This window comes from Gracilinanus agilis, chromosome 1 (genome assembly GCF_016433145.1).
Source record: "Gracilinanus agilis isolate LMUSP501 chromosome 1, AgileGrace, whole genome shotgun sequence".
NCBI classification, from domain to species: Eukaryota; Metazoa; Chordata; class Mammalia; order Didelphimorphia; family Didelphidae; genus Gracilinanus; species Gracilinanus agilis.
In genome coordinates this window covers 196223484-196235816 of record NC_058130.1, presented here as the reverse complement: position 1 = coordinate 196235816, position 12333 = coordinate 196223484, and the positions used below count along the sequence as shown (strand labels likewise).

Genomic DNA, 12333 nt, shown 5'->3' with positions numbered 1-12333 from the left:
TTTTGGTACAATTTAGAATTGGTCTATGTGTAAATTTTGCTTACCTGATTTTCTTTCCTTTTTTAAAAATTCTTTTTTATAAGGAATGATTCTCCATGTTTGAGGGTATATTGTGAAATTAAGCTTACATAAAAACCAAAGGTATAAATATTCAAATGGTCCCAATATTTCCTATGAAATTTAGTCTAGATCATTAGTAAAAATAGCCAAGGTAAGAGCTATTTTTGAAACTTGAATTCATATAGGAAGATATATATGAAAGTATGCAGAACCAAAAGAGTATATGCAAATTAATGATATTAAGTGGCAATAAATATCTAGTCAAGAGTGACTGGCAATACCAGTATGATGTAGTCTTATTGGTTTATACCACACTATCTTCCTTCATAAGAGGATACGTTTGCCTCAATAGACACAACTAGTCTCACTTACTTATTTTGCTATTTCACAGATCCATAATGTATACATCATTGGTTAACCTTATTTGCTGTGTTGCTAATTAACAGAATAGTTAGTGATATTTATTCACTATTTCCTAATTTGAAGACAGGATTTTATTTAAAAAGTATTTTTGGTTTTGATACACTAGTTCCTGAAATATATTCACTTGTGTTGTGTTTACAATGCTTATAAACTAAGCAAAACCAGTAATGTGGACACAACCTACACAAATGGATCTACTACAAAATACTAAAATCTGAGTGATTATTTTCTAAAGTATAAGCCAATTATATTCAATTTAAGAATGTGAACTCTTAATGCATTTCCACTAAAATATTATAATTCTGGTTTGGAGATAATGCCTTCAACCAGTGGTTATATGTATTCATGTATGTTTGGTGGATTGATAAAACCAATATAAAGGGACTATAATGCATTAATCTGTTTACATATTTGCTTTATTTTCCTTGTTATATAAAGTCCTTAGGCCAAAGATGTACCTATTAATGTTATAAAATTGTAAACATTTTGGATAAATATTTTTTAAAAAGAAGAAAAAAATCTTAACACTATTATACAACATTGAGATAAAAAAAGAATAAGTTTTCCAGACTAAAATTTTCCAGAAAGCAGATGGCTGAATGATAATCCAAGCTAAAACAAAACTTCTTTGTTTAAATTTATGCTATATTTTGTAAATAGCAGAGAAAAATGTAATATCTTCTGGCAATAGAGCTGGAGCATATCAGAGAATAATGCCATTTAGTTTCCTCCACACAGGGCAACCAGGATTTTTTCATAATCCCCTGTGGTTTCATCCTGCAAATTCAATAAGAAAAATATTAATGCTACCTAAAAACAACCATCAATTCTTTGGGGTGATGAGTGATTGCAACATAATACATTTTTAAATGCTCTTGACATAGTAGTCATTTAATAAATAATTGTTGATTATTTCCCAGAGTGAGCAAAACTAACTTATTCAGATTTAAAAGTTATTGAAACAGATGTTTTGTAATACTATCACATGATAAAATACAAAGCCATGCATTATGATTAGATGTAACATGATATCAAGCTAAACATATCACATGTTACAGTGCATCGTGATAGATCATCAGAAATAGAGATGATTAGAATTCTTTGATCATTCCTTTCAACTAGGTGGATTTTTGTCATCTAATAAAAATATCCTTGAATTAAAATAGTGCCTACTCTTTTGAGGAGCTCTGAAATTTATCCCCTCATGAGTTCATTTTCTATCCATTGATGAACTCGTGTAGTTTTACATTTTTTTAAAAATGTTAGTTATGTTCATTATATCCATAATGCTGAACCATCCTTGGATCTCTGGTATAAATACAGTGATTGTAGCAAATGACTAAATAATTGCTATAGTCTTTTCCCTGGTTTTATTGAATTTTTTAAAATCAATACTTATTAATGACATTGGTCCATAGTTCTCCTTCTTTGCTTTAGTCTTCCCTCATATATAAAGTAGGACAACTAGGTATTTCCAAACTTGCTTCATCTTTGAATGCTTTGTCTAATTTAGTACTGAGAACTTTTTTTAAAGTTTAATACAATTAATCTCCAAATATATTCATTCATTTATTCTTACAACACCTCAGTTATATAAATTAAAAGAAATTTTAATTACACCTCCCTTGTCTCCCTTTCAAACTGGAAAATTGACATACACTGATTATTCATCGATATCTGCTTAGCAAATGAATTCATTTTCAGAACCAAGGACTATTTCTCCAAATTAAGCCTCCAAAAATGCGATTTGAATGATAGGTTCAGCTGAATAGTTAACCAACAATTCTTTGCTAAATGCATAAAAGTCCCTTTTTAGTTGAAAGAAATTAATTGTAATACTTTAAAAAAAATCTCTGAATAGCAAAAAGTTTCTAAACCAAATGCATTTGCTATTTTTTCAATTTTATTTGTGATGTCAGTCAATAGAAAGGGGAGAATACTCTAATTTGCAGCTCTGAATTCTACTTCAGATTCTACCACCAAAAGGCTATATAATAACTTAATTTCTCTTATCCTAAATGTCTTTCTCTTTTAAATGAATAGCTTAGACTAGATAATAAATATTCCTCTTACCTTAATCAATGATCAAAGATGTCATAACTTGAAGTCTAAAATTTATCTCAGAGGAAAAAATATCTTTCACTACCAGACATTAGTTTCTCAAATGGACCCCCAATCAAAGCAAATATCCTTAAAGTAGAAATATTTCCCCCTGCAAATGAAAATCAGCCTAATTTTCCTTTAAACTGAAAAACTTGTAGTTTTCAAAACAGCAAGGGAATAAAAATTAAAATCTACAGACAGCATAGTTGGTTCTCTTTCCTTGGGACAAATAATATATTAAGCCACAAAAAGAATTATTGATTGTCATATCATATTGTAACAAGTGACAAAACATACCAGGATGGCTTGGCACAGAGAGACACCATACATCTTCTGGTAGTATGCCTTGATGTCATTCATGTCGATTTCCGAACGAGAAACCATGATCCTGATAAGATCCTTATGACGAGTTCCAGCACCCTATTCAAAACAATTCTTGTTGTTAGTGATTCATATGACATCTCACAAAATTATGATAAGATTACAAAGGCTTGGTGTTCATCTATATTAATTCATTTCTTATAGAATTTGTGGTATAGTATATAACATATATAGACCATATAGCTTAGTGGAGTTGTGGTCTTGGGATTAGGAAGACACAAGCTCAAACCTATCTTTGACATTAGTTATCTCACCATGAAACCATATTTTTGTACTAACAATAAAAATTTAGGGCTTCTTTTGGAACAATAAAATGAGCTCAGACTTATGGCAAGAGGACCTGAGTTTACATTGAATTGAAAAAGAAATTGAAATAATTTGAAAAAGTTTGGTTTAATGCAACACGAGATCATCATCTTTTCTATTCCCAAACTCTACATGTTAAGGGATTCTGTCTTAGAAAATATTCATAGGACTTACTGTAAAATTCTTAGCCCAGTACATTTGGACCCGAGTCCAAAAAACAGGTGTTTCTGTATTGTTTTTTTTTTTAGCAGAAATCAAGCTGATCAAAATAATTTCCAAAAAACAAAGCAAAACCTAAAATAGTCATTGCACTCTGTGTTTCTTAAATTCAACTGTTCCTTTATGGACAGTGGAAACACATAATAAAAGGATAAAATTTAATCATAGAAAGATTAGAAAGCCAATAGCTTCAATGGTACTAGTTGAAGAGCTAGGACAAAGAAAAAAGAAAGTCACAATATTATGTGTTGGGATTTTATGCAATGTTCAAAGCAAATCAAAGGTTCTTCTGAAAACAAAATTTAATAAAAATTCAAATACAAGCTTAAAAATCACATCAAACATGTCAAATCCACAACATGTTTTTAAAGTGTGAAATTACTTCTCTTCATCACTGAAGACACTTAATTCAGTCTAATAAAAGCTGCTTAAGTAAAAGTACATTTTCCTCCCAACTAGTACAGGAAGACAGCTCTAGATAAAATAACTGAGATGAACAATACCTTCATAGCTTTATGAAGCTTCTCAGCAAAGAAAGCTGGTTTGCTTGTAGCACATTTCACTATGAGAGAGAGAATACTTTACAGCTGATATGCTTATCACAGGAAAAAAAAACACGTTGAAATTAAAGGGGGATGGTAAATGAGCATCTGTCCTTTACTTTCCTATACATAACATTATAGGATCATAAACTCTTGAAATCAGAGAGGCCTCAGAAGTGATCTAGTTCAGTTTACAATATATAAGATGTTATAACATTCCTCAAAGCTTCCTTCTCTTTACTCTTTTTATTTTGAATATATTTACTTTTGTATTTCTTAATCTTTGAGATCACAGTCTACTTCTCCCCCCCCCCCATATCCCTAGCACTTTACACAGTGCTTGACAAACAATAAGTGCTTAATAAATAATATTTGCTGATTGATTAATAGTAGTCAGATGGTCCATGTAGCTTTTTTTGTGAAGCTATGTGTGGTACTATCTCCATAGTAGCATAAGAAGAGAAAACCTCAGACATCCTTAAGATGCATGGAGAATTCTGCATGAGTTTTATTGGGCAAGTAAGAAACCTGGTTAACAAATGTTAAAAAAAAATGAGGATAAAAAATATAAGCTGTACAAATATTGGATAAGTTAAGAGAGCACTTCACATAGGAAATAAAATCATCTTCAACTGAAGATCTTCAGTGATGGGGTAAAAAAAAGTCTTTTGATGGCAGTGCAATGTACTTTTTCAGAACTTCAATTGTTATTGTTGGGCAAGTCTTTATTTCGTGTTTGAAATGCTGCTTAAAAATTGTTCCCTTCTCATTGCTCTGGTACAGAGCAGAACAAATCTAATCCTTCTTCCACTTGGCAGACCTTCATATATTGGTAGAAATATTATATCCAAAACAAGAGTATAATAAATTTCACTGGTAGCCAGATCACATATGAAGTACTATGATCATGTATAGGTGTTATATTTCAAGTTTTTGAAGACAGTTGTCACATTTCATTCCTACCCACCCTTCTCTTCTTCAGGCTAGACATTGCTATTTCTTATAGTCAATCTCATCTGGCATGGCTTCAATATCCCTCACTGTCTTGGCCACCCTCTTCTGGATGGGCTACCATTGCCAATGTCTTTCATTAAATATTATCCTTAGCACTGAACCTATTGTTGTTCCAGATGTAATCTGTTCAGGGTAGGTTTCACTGGGACAGTCACATGCCAATACCTAGAGATCATGCCCCTCATTACAGGATATACCTCTATATTATATATGGGCAATCATTTGAATAAGCAATTTAAAATTTATCTAGATATCCATTCCTGCTTACTTTACTCCCCTCCCAATTTTGCACTTTTCTTTTTACCTTTCCTTAAATTTCACCTTTCCTTAAAATTTAGATTAGTAGATTTTAAAGGTCTATTAGCATCGAACTGAAGCAATTTCTATTTAGGGGCAAACCAAGAGCACTGAAAAAAAAATGAAGAGCCATGGAAGAAGACTATATTTAGTAATGATCAATATAAAATATAATGTATAAAAACTGAAGGGCAATATTAATAAAAATATTATATCCCAAACATGGTAATAAAACATTTTAATGATGGCAAGACCACACATGGAGTAAGTACTGTGTTCAGTTTTAAGTATCATATTTCAAAGACATAGAAAATTGGGAGCATCTCTGCCAGAAGGTGCTGAAATTATGTGATAGGAGGAAGAGTTTAAGGTGCTTAGGATGTTTAAAAAGGCAACATTTAAGGAGGACATGATACTTGTCTTCAAATACAAGAGAATAATAGTATCTACAATAAAAAGCTGTTGTGGAGATCAAATGACTTTAATATCTATAAATCCTTTAGTAAACCTTAAAAAGATATGTAAATGTTAGCTGGTATTGTTTATAGTTTGGGTTATATTAAACTATCAGTTTCCCTTAAACTCTGAGATTCTATCTATCATTCTAACTGGACAACCATATTTGCCCAAGACAATTTATACCAAAAGAAATTCCATAATAATTTAAAAATTAATAAAATAACAAAAGCTTCAACTTGGTTCTGAGTGATTAGTATACTATCTCCACAAATAACTATGTATTCATTTTGTAAATATCATGCAATTGACTGTGAACATTCTATATATTTTGGTAGAGTAGAAGCTCTTTGAAGGCAAGCTTTGTCACACTTTTGTAGTAGTACCTCCAGTACCTAGCACATACAGGAGCTAAATAAGTGCTAATTGATTGAAGTGAAACATCCCCCGTACCCCAATCTACATTGTGTACCCTCAATTATATTGTTGCTCAGTCATATCTAACTCTTTGTGATCACATTTGCCATTTTCTAAGCAAAGATACTAGAATGGTTTACAATTTCCTTCTCTGGCTCATTTTACAAATGAGGAAATGGAGGCAGCTAGGATTAAATGATTAACCCAATGTCTGAGACCAGATTTGAACTCAGGACTTTGTGAATTCAGTCTAGATGCTCCATACACTAGACCAGCTGCCCCTTCAACTCTATTTGAGATAAAAGGTCAATGTTTGGAATATTTATAATGGTATCTCTTGTCAGAGGAAAAGAAAAATATAGACTGGGTTTATTTCAGCAGAATTTGAATGTAATCAAGAGATAATTTCTCTATAGAAAGGGTATTTTTTATCTCAAAACTACAGCATATTTCAATTGCAGAGTCACATACCAATAGCAGTTAAGCAGTTCTCAATATCCCCTTTCAGCTCCAGGTCCAATACCTTGTTCATGTCATGTTGGCTATATTTGCGATACTTCTGAAACACTAAAAAGGAAAAATAAAATCAAGCTAAATGATCTATATCCTAACACAATCACTTGGAAGATACTAGTAGGAAACAGGCCTGAGGTAAAGAAATCACAAGCTATCTTATTATTAACTACTAAGAATAATGTGGATAGTTCATCTTCCCTTATGTCTCTAAATTTTTATTACAAATCACACAGAAAGAAATCATAAAATGGATTATAATTTGTGCTTTAAAAATACTACAAATTTGACAAAGTAGTCAGAAGACACAAAGGAAAGAGACATATGGAAATGGCTCCATGCTTGCAATAGTATGGGATATGGAAATAAACTTGAAAAAAGATTTATCTCTTTTCATTTGAGAACAAAAATGGGCTAGGAATTCATTTAGAGATTTCATTTGCAAGATGGCAAGGAAAGAATGAAAATCTTCAATAGCTTATATTTCTCCTCTAAGATTAGTCTGTTTCCAGGGAAATTATTCCCTATATTCATCTCTATAATGTAATCTACCCCATTTCCTATCCCACCCACACTCACTCCAAAAAATAATGTCTCCTACTTACCATTGCGAAGATGAGGGAGGCTTCTTGAGGTAAGGATAGTATTGAATACATTCACATCGGTTCCTTTTCTTCTCTCTCCTGCCTCATACAAAGCCTGTTGTAAAGTAGAAAATAAGCAGTAATTCTTTGTTAAATGTTGAAATAAAAAATTTCAGACAAAAACAAGCCAAGCCAGAATTTGGACTTTTACCTACTAAGGGGAATAGAAAGCATATTATGCTTCCTAGGGGTTACTCAATAAATATCTGTTGAGTGGCTGCTATATACCCAACATAATTGTTAAGGGCTACAGAAGAAGGTCTTTAATTGGCAGCAAGAAGATGATACTCTCTGAAGCTTCATTATTTTTTTCAATACTTATTAACACCAAACTGATACTGCTAATTCAGAATCGTCCCTATCTCTAGTCCTACTAGTCCTTTTTCCTTGAATACACATCTCATATCACCGGTATCACTGACTTTGAAACAATATTAAGCCAAAATATGTGGATAATGTGACTAATGTGAAATGTTATTCATTAAGGGAATTTAACCTGAAGTTAAATATTACTCTTTGAAAGTACTACTGGAATCAGCAAGAATGCATGGAAGTATTTTCCAAACAAATATTGAGGACCAAATGCCAACTTTCATTCCCTTAAGCATTTAATATCGAGACACATGATATAATGAAAAGAATGCAGATGATGGCATCAGAGAACTCTGTTATTCTCTAATTCTTTTTATCTCTATGACTTTGAGCATGTTAACCACATTGTGACTCAATTTCGTGGTCTGTAAATGAAGAGGTCAGATTAGATGGCCTCTGAGATCCCTTCCAGCATAAGATTTCTGAATCTGTTCTTGCCACTGGAACCCTGGATTCTGATTGGTGAGTCTCCACCTCATCTTGAACAACTTCAAGATTACAATACTTCTTAACTGTCTCTAATCTATGTCCTGTCCTTACCCCTCCTTTTCAACTGTCCTTCCACACATATGTGCTGTCTTTCTCTATCAGAATGTAAAATCCTTCAAGACAAGGACTTGCTTGCTCATGTTTTTTATTAATAGTGCTTAGCATAGGGCCTAGCATGTAGCAAATATTTAACAAATATTTTTTTTATTAATTCCTTCTTTTCTCAAAGTATAGGAAGAATACAGAAGAAAGAATCACTCTTTAGAGTTAGTCTTTAATGATAATCAACTACTGGACTCTGAAAAAATGTCATGAGCAGACAGTCATACAGAAAGAAAATGTGATAATTCTATCCAAAAAAAAGATAGCTATAGCAAAAGCAGTACATTAGAAAAAAAATTCACAGAGTGATAAGTATATGCTTACCCTAGCATCGTTATCAGCCAAATCATCATTCACTCGAATATCCTCATTTCGGTCACCCTGGTAGAGGAGAAAATGCCATTATTCTTCTTTTAAAACTTATTTTCTCCAGCCTAACCCCAAACATTCTTTATCATAAAATTTTAACAAAAAAGTCTTGGGAATCATACCCAAAGGAAAGTAGAGAAACTTCTTGAACAATTTCAAAATTATGGTTTATACTTTTTAAAAGGGAATATTCATTGAAGTTACTTAAATCAATCACATACCTTGGCCAGGGCAAGCAAAGCCTTCTGAAAATCTCCAGATGTATCTGAGGTGATGTCTTTGGCCAGATCTCTCTTAAGCTCTGTATTACAAAATTGTGGAGGGCAGGGAGGAAGCAGAGATATTATACTTTAAGTGAGAAAGTTAGTTTCCTTATTTACATATTAGTAAAATCAAAGTAAGTATGGCTTTGTATCATCAAAGTCATTTGTTCAGTAAAGCAGCAGCATAAGAGGGATTGCCTGCCACATTGTTTCATCACCATCAGAGAGATTCAGAGCCTAATTTGCATTGCTAACAGAATTAAACCATATAGATATCCATTAAATGGATAATTCACTCAGCAATATACGTGTTCCTTAAACATAAAATCAGATAAAGTAAGAAAAAAGGATATATTTTCACATTATTAAAAGAGATTCTTGGATAAAAACCCAGTTTATATTCATTGTTTTTGGTTATATAAAAAAGAATGCAAAAAAATGGAAACACTAAGAGTAATATGATGCTAGAGAATAGAGATTGCCAAATGGGAAAATTTAGAAACTTTTTTTTTCATTTTTGACTACCTTAATTATATGATCATTTTTATTTTCCATTTCGATTACTGATATCATTGTTCATTCATTCAAAAAAATTGTGGATAGCTATGATGTATAATGTTTGGTACCAGATGACATACAAAAATAAATTAGATATTGGCCCTGCCCTTGAGAAAATTATGATCACATAAAGATGATTAAATATGTTTGTAAATAATGCTAATGCCAAATTATTTGTAAGTGTCTAAAAGAATAAAATGCCAGGATAAAAATTCAAAAACTACCTCAGACACTTATTAGCTATGTGATCCATTGCAAGTCACTTAATTTCTGTGAGACTCAGTTTCCTCATCTATAAAATGGAGTGATAACAGCACCTACCTCACAAGCTTGTAGTGAGGATCAAAAGAGATAACATATGAGGGGACAGCTGGGTAGCTCAGTGGATTGAGAGCCAGGCCTAGAGATGGAAGGTCCTAGGTTCAAATCTGACCTCAGACACTTCCCAGCTGTGTGATCCTGGGCAAGTCACTTGACCCCCATTGCCTACCCTTACCACTCTTTTGCCTTGGAGCCAATACACAGTAATGACTCCAAGATGGAAGGTAAGGGTTTAAAAAAAAAAGAGAGAGAGAGAGATAACATATGTAAAGTATTTCGTAAGTCTTGCAAACCGATAAAAATGTTAGCCATTGCTGTTATTAAAATTGAGACTTATATAAAATTCCAGAAGTCTAACATGGCCCAGATCGGCCTGGAACTTATAGTCTCTGAATAGGATGCCAAAGCCTTATTTGTTGGTCTCCAAAAGGACCAAGGTACCAGATTTCACGTAAGATATCAAAACCTATTGTGTGAGGAGTAACTATATACTCTTTTTCTATCAAGATATGCCACTCAGAGTATTATAGTAAGTATGGCTCTTACTGTAGGCTCCAGTAAAAATTGTCTGGACTGCTCTGCATTGTTTATAATAACTCAGAGACAAGAAATGCTGAATAATACAGAGTACTGTCAGAGAATGCCTAGCTACGGTTCTGCTTTTTACAATGCTTACTATATTGTTAATAGCATCTGTTACAGTAAATTGAAATCTTTTTTTAAAAGTAACCTAACTCTGTTCTCATTTCTTTCCAGCAAGTGTATAATTATTTCTATTGCTCTTAATCATCCTAAGAGTTGTAACGAATCCACCCATGTTTAAAAATCCAAAATTAAAAATAATGTCAGTTATAATCTCTCACCTAGATCATCTTGTAAAGGAAAAAGGACAGTTGATCCATTTTCAGGCTCCTGGCCTTAAGGCATTAGAATGGAGTAGACTTTGAAAAACCCATATATTTCCTTCATTTCAACTCTAAACAACATTTAAGGACCAAGTTCTTGTCATCAGTGTTGACTTCATTTAAGGCATATATTTTGAAATTAAATTCATTTTATTTTTTTCTCAACCTGCCTGTTTTGGTACCCTTTGGCTTCTTCCAGATATCCTAATGTATGGAGTTAAAAAAGACCTTATCGGGGGCAGCTGGGTAGCTCAGTGGATTGAGAACCAGGCCTAGAGACGGGAGGTCCTAGGTTCAAATCCGGCCTCAGACACTTCTCAGCTGTGTGACCCTGGGCAAGTCACTTGACCCCCATTGCCTACCCTTACCACTCTTCCACCTATGAGTCAATGCACAGAAGTTAAGGGTTTAAAATAAAAATAAAAAAAGACCTTATCATCACCAACAAATCTAAATTTTAAGGAAACATAATATTCCTCTTCCTATCTGTTTCATTATGTATATGTCACTGTTGACTTACCTTCTCTGTAGACTCTGTTTATTTCTTTGATTTCTCTATTATTTCTTGATGTAAGAATTTCAATTAGAGTGTCTTCATCTGTTCCAAGACCCTGTAAAAATATATGAGGAAAAGGCCTTATTAAATAAAATAGATGTACTTTGTTTGAAGGCCCTGAAATATCTAAGCTTTAACTTTATTCTCCCTCTTCTGTTTTGAGAAAAATCTTACAAGAAAGCATTTGGATAAATAGACATTACTATTAAATATACTTTCAAAGATCAGTGTTATAATTTTATTTATTAGTATCTGACTTGCCTGATTGGGTTTCTTCCATTATTTAATGACTTGTATTCATTATATATCACTGTAATTTCCTTTTTAAACTAAAAATTACATCAATCAATAATTATTTTCTGACATTTGATGATTCATGTTCATTCCCTCTTTCCCACCCCTTCCCTCTCCCCAAGATGGCAAGCAATATGGTATGTTGGGTGTGTCATATAATCATATTTCCTTGTTCATCATAATGCAATATCATTGTAATTTCAATTAATATAGTCAGAGGAGGGGTTATACATTCTTCATATGAACCACCCAGACCCTAAAGACTGAGATAGCCACTTTATTTAAAACACATTCAATGGTCGTAAGGTAAAAGTGTACAACAAGGAGCTCTCTAAAGGTTTTGAAAGTCTATTAGTACATAAAGCAATCCTTAGAAAGGACAATCCAAAAGTCTTAGCATGGCCTTTAGCTTTGGAAGCTTTTTGACACACCTGAGCCTTTTGGTACACCCTGTATAATCCTCACCCAAAGGACCTATAGTTGGATATAACTCAAACTCCCTGGTCTGCTTCACAAAGTCAGTTCATAAAAGCCTAGGGCAACAAGATACCTGGTCCTTCATCATGCAGTAAATATTGTGTTATGGAAATTGGAAATTCTGCAGATCCAAATATATATATATATATATATATATAAATAATTATGTTCATACAAGATATATATATATACATATCTTGTATGAACATAATTATTTACATGCTGTCACCTCCATTAGAAGTGACCTCCCTG

The 12333-nt window shown here is 32.7% G+C and overlaps 1 protein-coding gene across 1 annotated transcript in view; it reads right to left on the bottom strand.

Moving 5' to 3' along the window:
• Window positions 1-881: 881 nt before the first annotated feature.
• Window positions 882-12333, bottom strand: part of ANXA1 (annexin A1) — an 18153-nt gene continuing 6701 nt past the window's right edge. Inside the window, exons 2-9 of the mRNA XM_044678538.1 lie at window positions 11275-11365; window positions 8929-9008; window positions 8663-8719; window positions 7337-7430; window positions 6690-6785; window positions 3996-4054; window positions 2884-3006; window positions 882-1260 (exon numbers count right to left, since the gene is read on the bottom strand). Of these exons, the coding sequence (XP_044534473.1) occupies window positions 1204-1260; window positions 2884-3006; window positions 3996-4054; window positions 6690-6785; window positions 7337-7430; window positions 8663-8719; window positions 8929-9008; window positions 11275-11365 (657 nt within the window). The 3' untranslated portion in view covers window positions 882-1203. The remainder of the gene's footprint in view (window positions 1261-2883; window positions 3007-3995; window positions 4055-6689; window positions 6786-7336; window positions 7431-8662; window positions 8720-8928; window positions 9009-11274; window positions 11366-12333) is intronic.